The sequence below is a fragment of the Heptranchias perlo genome, chromosome 33 (genome assembly GCF_035084215.1).
Source record: "Heptranchias perlo isolate sHepPer1 chromosome 33, sHepPer1.hap1, whole genome shotgun sequence".
NCBI classification, from domain to species: Eukaryota; Metazoa; Chordata; class Chondrichthyes; order Hexanchiformes; family Hexanchidae; genus Heptranchias; species Heptranchias perlo.
In genome coordinates this window covers 25,219,643-25,231,702 of record NC_090357.1, presented here as the reverse complement: position 1 = coordinate 25,231,702, position 12,060 = coordinate 25,219,643, and the positions used below count along the sequence as shown (strand labels likewise).

General features: G+C 43.6%; 1 protein-coding gene across 5 annotated transcripts in view; it reads left to right on the top strand.

Moving 5' to 3' along the window:
• cdon (cell adhesion associated, oncogene regulated) overlaps positions 1–12,060 on the top strand; it is a 182,523-nt gene that overhangs the window by 124,578 nt on the left and 45,885 nt on the right. For all 5 annotated transcript variants that reach the window (XM_067971079.1, XM_067971077.1, XM_067971076.1 and 2 more), the window contains 6 exons: positions 236–373; positions 2,004–2,279; positions 5,985–6,131; positions 7,950–8,093; positions 9,925–10,212; positions 11,584–11,853. In XM_067971079.1, coding sequence (XP_067827180.1) covers positions 298–373; positions 2,004–2,279; positions 5,985–6,131; positions 7,950–8,093; positions 9,925–10,212; positions 11,584–11,853 — 1,201 coding nt within the window. In that variant the 5' untranslated portion in view covers positions 236–297. The remainder of the gene's footprint in view (positions 1–235; positions 374–2,003; positions 2,280–5,984; positions 6,132–7,949; positions 8,094–9,924; positions 10,213–11,583; positions 11,854–12,060) is intronic.

Genomic DNA, 12,060 nt, shown 5'->3' with positions numbered 1-12,060 from the left:
CAAAGTACAGGGCGTACAAGCATGTACCCTAGCAGCAGTTCACGCCTCCAAGGAAAGAGATGGAGGAAAAAAGTAAACATGCCACATTCCTGTCATGGTTTTTGATGTGTGCTGTAGCATTTGAGCTGTATTTATAGCATCAGAATTGGGTCTTGACTGTAGTGGGCATGATGTTGAGCTAACTGCCTCCATCCAGGTGAACTTTCTTTTTACAGTTCACATCTCTTTCTTGCAGATCGTGCTGGCCACCCTGCCTTGCTGCGGAACTCTTCAGCCTCACTTCCCTGTCACAGTGCAATGGATCCAGAGACGGGGCTTCTGCAATCGGTGTTCTGCGTGTGGCTGATGGTTCTTCTCTCCTGTATCAGGGCAGGTAAGCCATGCTACCCAGTGTGTGACTGGCTTAATTGGAAGAAATTTTTGAAGTGTGATGGGGCAGGACTGAGCACATTCCCACTGGGCACAGTTCCCCGCTGTCAGAATATAAGCAATATCTGAGATTGAAAAAAAAAGGCAATTAAAGTTCATTCCTCACGTACTTAACTCTCCCATTATGACATCCAACTGTAATTTAAGCAATCCCAATATTGTGGCTATCTAATATCCCATCGAGTAACGTATTTCTTGTTAAAAAAACGTATTAACCACCAACTAGTATTACATTTGGCAAACTTTGTTTTTAAGGGCTTACTATTTGCAGTATTAATGTTCAAATGTTTAACGGGTTCATCTGACATTTCTATTTAAATGGAACTTTAACCTGATTTAAAAATCACTGCAACATTTGTGTATGAATGCATTGAACATTCATGTACTAATACTGTGCCTGAATGATGGTTAAAATCACTAACGCTATGGCTGAGCTTCCCTCGGGTGCCCAACCTGCAGCTTGTGGGCTACGCATAGCCCCTGAACCCTGGCAATCTCGCTAATGAAGCACAGGCAACACAGTCCTTATTTGCACGTATTTATTATTGATAGAAAATGCTGGAAATACATCGGTCAAAGACAGTTTATGAAGTTTTGGATTTGTGTTCTTAAGTTCTGATGAACAGTTACACACCCACAATGTCATAACCTGTATTTTTCTTCACAGATACTGACTGACCTGTGTATTTCTTGCATTTTCTGTGTCTAGGATTTGAAGTTTTTCCTCTCTTATATTTCTTCTTCGTTGATTTGTTCTGTTTTAAGTTTTGTGGGGCTGGAGGTTTGGAAAGGGCTGTTGCTTCATTGGTGGATAAATCCTAATTCAGAATGCTAAGATCTGTTAGATATGTAGAATAATGGGAACAGAGAGTAAACTTTATATGTGATCTCCAACACTCCATGTGGCTCACAAAGACAGTACTTCTGATGTGGTACCGCGGAGACCAGGAAGGAGCCAGGTTCAGTCCCATGTTTGTTGTATTAGCTGATCTCCGTTCTAGCTAGAATGGGCACTAGAATTGGCCTCAGTGCCCCTGAGCTAGAGATGTGAAGAGACAACCAGGTTCCCCATTCCTGATTGCTGTCCAATAATTCCAGATTGGAACCACATATGGGTGGACATTGAGTGAGGTTGAGACTTGGCTCTGATGCCCTTCATGGTCAAGTAGCCTGTTGACGCTCATTGTCTAAGCTCACACATAAAGAATATCCACTTGAACAAGATACAGGAGGGTGGCCAGTGTCCGTGGAACTGCACTCCAGCAAGGAGTTAGCGCCTTAGCAGATAAGGGAAGAAAGCAGTTTCAAGAAAACACTAATTTGTCATAACCTATTCAATGATAGGATCAGTTGGAGCAATAAAGAGCTAATACCCACAGCATACTGGAGTAGTATTAGCGGTTTACGAACCCTAATATTTGATTGCATCCCATGTTTTATTCACAGTGGTTTGTCTAATCCCCATCCCCATGCAAATGATTTGAATTCCATTTAAGAGGGCCACTGTTCCAGCAAGAGTGATGATGTCAGAAAGTAGGACAGTTTCTAACCTGTCTCTCATTCTTCCCCCTCAGATCTGGCGCCTCACTTCTCAGCAGAACCTCACTCCACACTACAGAAACTGGGCGGTCGGGTTCAGCTTCGCTGTGCTGCAGAGCCCGCCTGGGCACGCATTACGTGGCTCTTCAATGGACAGAAATTAACAGATAGCGGGCAGAGTGGACTAGAAATCCGATCTGGGTCATTGACTATCTCAAATCTACAGATGTCCCATGTTGGGAGATACCAGTGTGTGGCGAGCAGTTCTGCCGGTGCAATAATGAGCAGCCCTTCTTCCATTACCATTGCAAGTGAGTATCGCTCGGGAAATGGGAGGCACTTCACTCCAGCCTTTCTGACTGTGGGATGGGATGAGCCATCCTTGAAATTTATGGGGACCCTCGGATCTAACAGCAATTGATACTAGCTCAATTGCTAAATTTAAATCTGAGATAGATAGCTTTTTGGCAACCAAAGGTATTAAGGGATATGGGCCAAAGGCAGGCATGTGGAGTTAGATCACAGATCAGCCATGATCTTATCAAATGGCGGAGCAGACACGAGGGGCTGAATGGCCTACTCCTGTTCCTATGTTCCTATTGATATTCTGTGAGAACTTGACCCTTTTGACCAGTTGAATGTACCAAAATTCAATATCCAGGTGGTAGTAGTAGGACAGTCGTTTGAGCCCACCCTTCTTTGCATACCAACTTTCCTGTCTTGGCTGAATTGTCCAGTGCCAAGCCACTCTCGTGTACCTTATTGTGGCTGGAGAAAGGCAGAGATATAGGAACAAAGCAACATTTTTTCAGAACTGGAGAAAAAGCCATTTTTTGGATCGCTCTGTTGCAAAGAAATTATGCCCCATTTTCTCAAGCTTTCCTTACAACAGTAGCAAGGTTGGCTTCAAGACCCCTGGGCAAGGGAAGAGAAATTCAGCCAGAGTTCCTGCTCCTGATCATTGCTGGAAATTTCATTGTGGACATCAGGCAAGGACAGGGCTTGTCTGTGATGCCTCCTATGTTGGAGTAGCTTGCTGACGCCCGCTACACAGGGTTACTCATGAAGAATTAACGGTTGGGTGTGCCACAGAAGAACTGTCAGCGGCCATGGAACCATCAGTATGTATGTTCAGGAGAGGAGGGGAGAAAACTGGAGCAGTAAACTAGCAATTAATTGGGGAGAGACAGGTTTGTTGGGTCAAATTAGACAATCCTGTTCTTATATCGCACACTCCCAGCATGGAGCCTTGCCCACTCGGAGCACATAAAGTGCGGTGTGCAGCTGACGATTTTCCATCATCTATTTATCTTGCATTCTGTATCCTCTTTACAACCAAAGACCCTGGTGCTTCACCTGGGTTTCTCAATAATCAATAATCTCTTTTAAAAGTTTTTATTTTGCCCTTTCCCATGCATGTACCCTTTCCCCAAAGTAATATGCCTGCCCAACAACAGACTCTTTCCACATCCTTTCTAATGTCTATCTATGATCACTCAATTATAGGTGCATGAGAGCAGGCCTGAAGTTAACTTGATACTTTTTTATCGCTTCCCCCTCTCTGTGGCTTCTGCTCACCCCCTTCCCCATAGGGTGGCATGGCTGAGATTGGCATCTTAACACAACATAATCTGAACAGGCAGTAACTTTGTGTGTGTCCCCTCAGCAAATAGTTGGGAAAGGCAGGGAAGAAAAAAAGAAAGATGCTGAATTTCGGCAGCTTGCTAGTCGCCATCTCCAAGGGCCTTAATGAGACATTCCGTGCTGTGAGCAGGTCTGGTCTGGACTTGGAGTGAGAAATCAATGGGAACAGTTATAATTATAAAAATAGAGCTGGTATAGAGGGAAGTGACCCAGGGAATGACCTGCTGAGCGGAGTACGTAAGGAAACGTTCTCTATCCAATACAGGAAGGGAGAGTGTGGCTCTTTGTGTACATTTGCAATCCATATTCCTGTCTAAGATTGATTTGCTGTATATGCTAGAAACCTGTGATTTTATTTTTTCCCCTATCGAGGAATCGGCCTTCTGGAAAGAGCTTCACTGCCATATAAAAACTGTAATGGAGTCTTAATTCCCATGACTGTTTTTTAACCAGACCACACAGGCAGGCTGCTTAACTTGGGCCTACAGTAAATGTGAGCCACTCCTCTCCTATTAGTTTGACCTGAATATACTAGAAGTATTAATAATGGATGCAGGCAACGTTAGACGAACATGCAGAGGGCCGAATGCTGCGCACACATACAGGCACAGCTTGGAGTGTAAAGCTTCTAACTGATTTTCTGTATAATCTCAGGCTGCGGTGTTGGAAATGGAACGTTAGCTGGATATCAAAAATCTTTTTCCGTTCCCCCCACCACCCCCAAGAAGAGAAAATCAGAGGGGCGGAAACGCAAGCTATGCCTCACATTTTCCTCGAAGGCTGCATTTTCAGAATCCTGTGGGCAGGTCACATCCTGGTACCTTTCCCATAGTCTGGGAGAGGAGGGGGACAGGTGGACGGTCAAAAGAAATGGGAAGAAATTGAAGAAAACGGTCTTTCTCTCTTTGCCCCTTACCCCTGTCCCCCCCCCCCCCCCACACAAGCAGTGAGAAAACAAAACCACAGACCTAATTTAATCAGAGCATTAGATATTTCCCTATTCCCCGTTTTATTTTCCAGTTTTAACTCCTTTTCTCCTCTTCCTCCCAATCGCTCTCCAAAGCACTGACTTACTAGGGGTGCCGTACACAAATGGCAGAGATCTCCAGTAGTTCATCCAAGCAGCCAATCATCTCTAGTAAGTCTGGACAGTGCATGTCGGCAGCCTACTCAATAGTGGAGAGTCGAGACTAACCCTGTTTCACTTGGCATCTACTTTGAAGTGGGCGGGGGCGATGGGTGTCACTCGATCAAGGGCGTGAACTTTGGCTAATTTTCCCCTCCTTAACCCATTGGTGCTGAGGTCAATCTTAATGCCACCTTAGCTGAGATCAGTAAATTGTGTTCAGGCTGTGAACAGATGTGAGACCCTCATGGTTTAATGCTACACCAAGCAATTCATTTCCCCTTCTCTTTTAAATGTAGGGGTAGTTCTGTGATCTGATATTCCCAGTGGGGCGTGGCACTCACATGGAGCACATATCAGGAAATCACAGGCACACATTAAAACTAGTTATCCCTATAGCCAAAATAAAATAAGGAAAATGTTGTGCTTGATGCAGTGAAGTCAGCACAACAAAATTGCTCTCTTGTGCCCGTGAGTCTTGCAGCACAGTCAGCAGATACACCTTAAATATTTAATCATGTCCTTCTGTATAACAATAGGCTGTGTAGTCAGAAATGAAGAAAATGACAGGTGATGTGAGTTTGAACCTAACCGTTACCAGAAGTTCAGAAAGACTAAAGAATAAATCTTTTGATTTGCAATCCTGACAGACGAGGCTCCTCATTGGGAGCACAAAAGTGGAAAATTTACCCTTAAGGCAACTTCTATGATTTAACGGTTCTGTTTCTGCAGCCCTGGCACACACTGGGAGCATATCACCAAATCACAACCCATTATTTTCAGTTTATTTAAAATTAATGGATGGAAAATCACGGACCGTTTTACGATATGTGCTTCCAGAGTGTACCGGGGAGACACAAGTGGAATTTTTAACCCCTATATTGCTCTCCTCCTATTCCAATCACCAGAGTTACCAAATCTGGAAAATTTACTTTGATATTGCTACTGGCTGCTCAAGAACTGTATATCGGGATCCAGTGGCATTTTGGGGTATATTTCCCTCCACTTTTTGTGAGAAAGTTGGCATGAGTGTAAACCGACATGGTAATGCACACTCCAATAACCCTGACTCTGAGTTTGAACATCTGCATTCCTGATTACCACACTATCTGTGAGAGAGTTCAAGAGGGAAGCTGCTGTTTGAAACTTCAGCACTGCTGTTCTGTGCCAACTTTAAGTTGCAAAGCCCTTCAGAGCAAATAATGATTTCCAAAGCTGATTATATTTTTTTCCTCTTTCTCTGCAGGTGTAAGTGATTTCCAGGCACCCAGCCAGCGAGTAGTTACAGTAGATGAAGGAAGCACCGGCGTCATAGAATGTCATTTACCCGACAGTAAACCCACTGCACTAATCCGCTACCGAGTGAGGGGCAAATGGCTGGAGCAATCTACAGGTAAGTGTGTCTCAGCCTTAGAGCAGGCATGTGAAAAATACTAACTTCCTTTCTAGCCCAGTAACTATATTAAAAAAAAATCTGTATTTGAGGTACTATGGGCAGCTGCTATTGACCATCATCTGTCCCATCAAACGCTCCCAGGGTAGGTACAGCATGGGTTAGATACAGAGTAAAGCTCCCCCTACACTGTCCCATCAAACACTCCAAGGTCAGGCACAGCATAGGTTAGATACAGAATCTACTGCTCCCAACAACATGCCTTCACTTCAGAAATGCGCCCTCTACTGCACCGTGTGATATTTCTCTTCCCCATCCATCCATCCATCATTGTGACTGTGATTGAGACTGAAAATGTATGTGCCAGTCATAGGTAGTTTTGTGGTCTGGACCTGTTGCCACCTTGAGTTGGTTTGAAACTGCCCCTAATTCATTTTGTTAAGGACCTCCAGGGAGGACTTTCATCCCAGTAGTCTGAGCCAAATTCAAAGCCAGGCTGGAGAGGTTAAAGATCAGAACTGTAAGCTTTGACAGTCCATGTAGACTCATCTTAAAAGACTTGTACCATTTTTCAAAAAGTAATTTTTCCCCATTCTTTAGGTCATTCTGTGGTCATGCATCATCCTCTTCACCCAGGTGACACTCAGTAACTGCAAGACAGAGTACAAGAGCTGCTGGGTGAGAGGGGCATGACCTGTCTGCCAATCTTCCTGCTTCCTACCCATCCACAGCTCTGTAGATTTGTAATCCAGTGCACTCAGTATATGGGTTTAATGTCCACTGGTAGTGTTCTGCTCAACATTGTAGAAGGGTTAATCACTGCGCTATAATAAGGCAATGAAATTTTACCAGACTGTGAACAGTAGCTGTTTGTGGGACATTGCGCTTTTGACACACTTTTATGTAAGCTTTTTGCATTATAAATTCCTGTGTCCACATTTATAACAAAAGCTGCCTATAAACTTGTGATGCTGAAGCATCTCACTTCTGCATCTCCCAGCTCCTCTGCCTGTACTGGATAGATATTCCTATGTTCCAACTAATTCTACTTTCCTGCATCCCAAATTGCTTTAAGTCTTGCTATTTAGCTATAACTTGTAATATAAAATCAAAATATTATATAAAAATAAGGACAGAATATGTAACTTTAAAATAGGGACTGAATTACGTCTGCGTGCCTTGGCCCAATTATCCCTTGCCTTTTAATCCCACTTCGTCTGAAGTCTACACTTGGCCTTGGCTTCCCGTATGCTACCCCATTGGAAATTGACTGATCTATTAACATATTAAATTTGTGGGACATGTGTTTCATTGAAAACTCAAATACTTGCAATACCTGTTACTCACTTAGGGGTGCTGTGACCAGCCTTTTCAATGTTAAAAATTGTCATAGTGTATATGCAACAGCTGCTATTTTATATTGGGTTCTTACAAATTTTGCAAAATGCTTTCTGAATTTTTTCAACCATCATTTTTTCCTCAGTGACTTGAAATTTCTAATTTCCAAAATAAGGGATTAAACAAAATAAAACATTTTTTCAAATTACATATTTTACAATAACATGATTACACATATCCACTGAATTTTCTTTTAATGCCTTCATTAGAGTTTTTACTGGAACTGCCTCAGCCTCTCCCAAAAGCCTGGGCTTGGACTTGATATTTTTGCCCCGTGCACGTCTGTGGGAAACCAACTGGGCCACACTATGAATACAATGGGCCTGAGCTGGTATCCCTCTTCCCTGAACCTTTGCAGTTTCAAGAACTCCTTAATCATGTTCCACTAGTCCTTTTCCTCACCATACTCTTGTTTTCCAGATAACTACCTGATCCTTCCCTCTGGAAACCTGCAAGTGCTCAACGTCACACAGCAGGACAAAGGAACCTACAAGTGCGGAGCGTACAATCCAGTCACGCAAGAGATGAAGATGGAACCTATGGGGCATAAGCTGCTGATTAAGCGTAAGTGTGCAGCCTGGATGTATTTTCACAATGTACCCAATCTCGGTCATTCCTGTTTCAGTCAATACAGACAGCCAAAGGGATTGCTGTGCCCCTTCACCCTTGTAGCACCCTGTCAAGGTGAAGGATATTGTTCTGCTCGGGGTGGTAAGTGCTGTCACCATTGTGGGAGGAAATCTAGATTGTGCAGTGGGTTAAGCACTGGCCTTTCACCTCTGCAATATGGGTTTGACTCCAGCCAAGACTGATAGGATGAATGTGTCTCTGTTTGCATACTACAGTGGTCCTACGTGTAATGAGTTTGGAGCAGTCAATACAGATCCTTGTGGGCATGGCCACTGTACAAACTACCCATAACTGAACTCTAAATGGGCAGTCTCACTCAAAGACCTTAATGGCTGGAGTGAGAAATGGATATGTCACACTGGTGCAATGAGAGATGCTGTTCTGTAGTTGAGAGTAAGGCTCAATAGACGACATGAAACTGGTTGCATGGGAGATGTACCGGAGGGCTGCCAGAGCTCCCAAAAACGTACGGCAACACGAGTCAGCATGGAAAACTGGCAAAGGAATGTGTGGAATTACAATATGCCATGTGACTGCAGCTCTTTGGTTCAGTTTTCCTCATCAAGGCGAGGGATGCCAGTGCTGGGGATTGAACATTCCACCATGTTTTGCAGCCACTATCCAGTATCAAGCATTCCCAAGTCAGCTTTAGTACAGATTAGACAGAGCAAGCAAATCTCCAACCACTCAATAGACTCTGAATTTTTTCACCCACCATTTTTTCCTCAGTGACTTGAAATTTCTAATTTCCAAAATAAGGGTTTAAACAAAATAATTTTTTTTAAAAAAAATTACCCAGCTTGATATCTGAGCATTTCACTATTTATAAATGAAATTAGATAAACTACAGAATCCACTTCCTCAGTCACCCCCTTTTTAAATGATGTTGAATTGCGTGCTTAAATTTAATGTTTAGGTTAACAGGCACCCACTGCTCCCCCAAACCCTGGGCACCCACAACCACTTAAACTCATATGAAACACTGGTACTGTTCCATCCCTGTTTGCTGGATGACTCATGCTCCACTCCTCAGATGAAAAACATGGACAAATTATAAAGAGGATAAAAAACAAAATAGACAGAAGTATGTTCTTCCTCAGAGCTGCTCTCTAACCAGCTGTGTGTCTGAAAAGCTACTTATAACTTGCCTGATGAAAGCAATCTCAGGAAATGAGGGCTCAAATCTTGTTTTTCTAACTTTTTACCTCATCACTGTTTGTTGTTCTTTTAGCATGGTTACATCTCACTGTATTATTCATCTGACAAATAAACAACTGTTATCTGATGGTGCCATGCTCAGTCTGATTTATGAAAGGAGATTTCGCTACAAATCTATTGTCTCCTAGCTCACATCTACCCTCAAATTGTACCAGAGCCTTTCCATTAGTTCCCCTCTCTCGCATTCCCTCACGATTCCATTTTCTCACTTGTTCACGTTTCTCTGTGCGTTCTTTCACTCTCTAACCTGTGCTTTCTTTTTCTCACAGCACTCTTTCCCTTTTTGTTTCCCATTCTTTCACTCTCCCTCACACACTCTAACGCTTTCCCTTGCTTACACCCTTGCTTTCTCTGCCTTCCTTTATTGCCTTATCAGTATCCATTTTCTCCTCTACATTCTTCCCTTATGTCTTGTGTGCTCATTCACTTTTTCTCTCTTTCTTGGCGTGTCCGCTGTATGGTCAGCGACAGGATGTGTACGCACTATTTGGCCTAGCTGTTTCGAGGTGACTGAACACAGTGTGACTTCTCCCATCTTTTCCCACAGGCCCTGCAACCAACCCTGCGCAGGTCATTTACCCCACAACCCCACAGAATGTAACGGTGATTCAGCATAGTCCTCTAATCCTGGAATGCGTAGCAAGTGGAGTCCCAACCCCGCGCGTCCGATGGCTAAAGGATGGTATAGAAGTGTCGGGGAACAACAGGCGGAGACTCTTTTACAGTAACCTGGTTGTGGATCAAGCCAGAACAATGGATGCTGGCAGCTATTTGTGTATTGCTGAAAATGGAGTGGGGGAGCCAGTATCTGTAAACTACACAGTGACTGTTCATGGTGAGTGAGTGCCTTTAATTATATCTTTTTGTTTTCCTTCCTCTGCTCAGGTTGCAGGGGTATGGGTCCACTGGTGCCAGCTAGCCTCTCCAGTACCTCGTCTTAAGTGGGCATTCTTCATGTGTGAGCCTTGATGGTGAGTGTCGGAAGGATATTTGGCATCACAGTCGTGCCCGATCCTGCCCAGACCCAACATCCGCCCTCACCCCCCCCCCCCCCCCACACCAGCTGAGGTCACGGAAGGGCAATCAGAAGCAGAAATCTGTCTGGTTTATATTCCCATAGGGGCACTGAGGCCCTTCGCTGGCTGACTTTGCACAGACTGCAGATCAAAGCTTCCTGCATGGCTCAGTACTGAATTCTGCAAGATTTGACCCGTTGAGTAACTGAATTCTTGATTTTTGTTCCTGGCACACACAGCTCCCTATCAGGTGTGCAAATTTGGAAAATTGACCCTTGTTTTTACTTTAAGGGTAAGTGCAATATGGTGAAGCAGATACAACAGTGAGCTGACTGATGAAAAATCTCTGTAAATGTCACCTTGGGACCCGCACATGATAGTGAAGGAGATGATTTCCCATTTAAACATGATTTTAAAAGCTATTTAATTCCCTGGCTTGATGGACATGGCTGTATATGCCAGGGATTCTAACACGTCCTGTTGCTGTGAGTCATTACGGGTATTCATTGTGACCCACGGGGTGCCAACAGTGCAGACCACTTTATTTGTCCAATAAGTAAGGCAAGTAATTTTTGTAGTGTAACATCTCGTGACAAATCTTGCAGATAACTCCACTTACTGTGGGTAGTGACGTTGGCTATTTGAGTAGTGAGGTTCTGCTTAAAAGATCCTGTAGGTTGGTTGTAATCACCCGAGTTATATTTACCATCTGACGTACAAAGGTAGAAATTACTGTCACCTGCGTTGAAAAAAGCACAGAATATGAGTGTGTTAAACATTCATACAGGAACGGCACCAATTGTAATTTCTACCCTGCAGATGTGTTCATTGAACCTGCAAATTGTATGATCTGTATTGTGTACGTTTTGGAATGTGATATGACAACTGTATTGTATGTTTTTGCTACAAATTTTATGAATAAAGTATATTTTTTGGAAAAAAAAATTTCTACCCTGCAGAGTGAAAACATTGGGTGCACTGTCAGCATGGCAAGTGGCTAAGGGGTCATCAGAGGCTGAGCAGTCAGTCTGAGCAGGAATAGGCCAAAATGGAGAGTGTGGGTGGTACAATGGGGAGAGAGACTCACTGAGACCCTGACTGAGAGACATTACAAATGCTCTGCCATTTTCAGCACTTCCGCTAGAAGAATCTGCTTGAATGTAAAATGATTTTACTCTTTCTTTTTGTAGAACCTGCTACAATTGTCAAAGGGCTGCGAGAGCTGACTCTGTCTGTGGGATCCACAGCACGTTTAACTTGCGATTCTCGTGGAAATCCACGGCCCAAAATCACCTGGTATCACAACGCAGCTACTGTCCAAGCCGGCCTTCGACACTTGATCTCTGGAAACAGACTGAAGATTGTGGGACTCAGTGCTGAGGATGCTGGGATGTATCAATGCATAGTGGAAAATGGGATTGGCTCTATGCAATCATCAGCTAGGCTCATGGTCCAATCAGGTACACAGCAGCTTAACAGAGAATGTCCTCTCCTACCCACTCCCACCCCAGATGTCAAGCTAATTATTATCAGTCTGAATGGCATAATATATTTTAAAATAAGAATCTATATATGACCATGCTGCACATTAGAGTAACAACACACCTGGTATCTGGCCAAGATTTGAATTGGTGTCCTGAAACTTTAGCTCCGCTGCCGCATGCTAG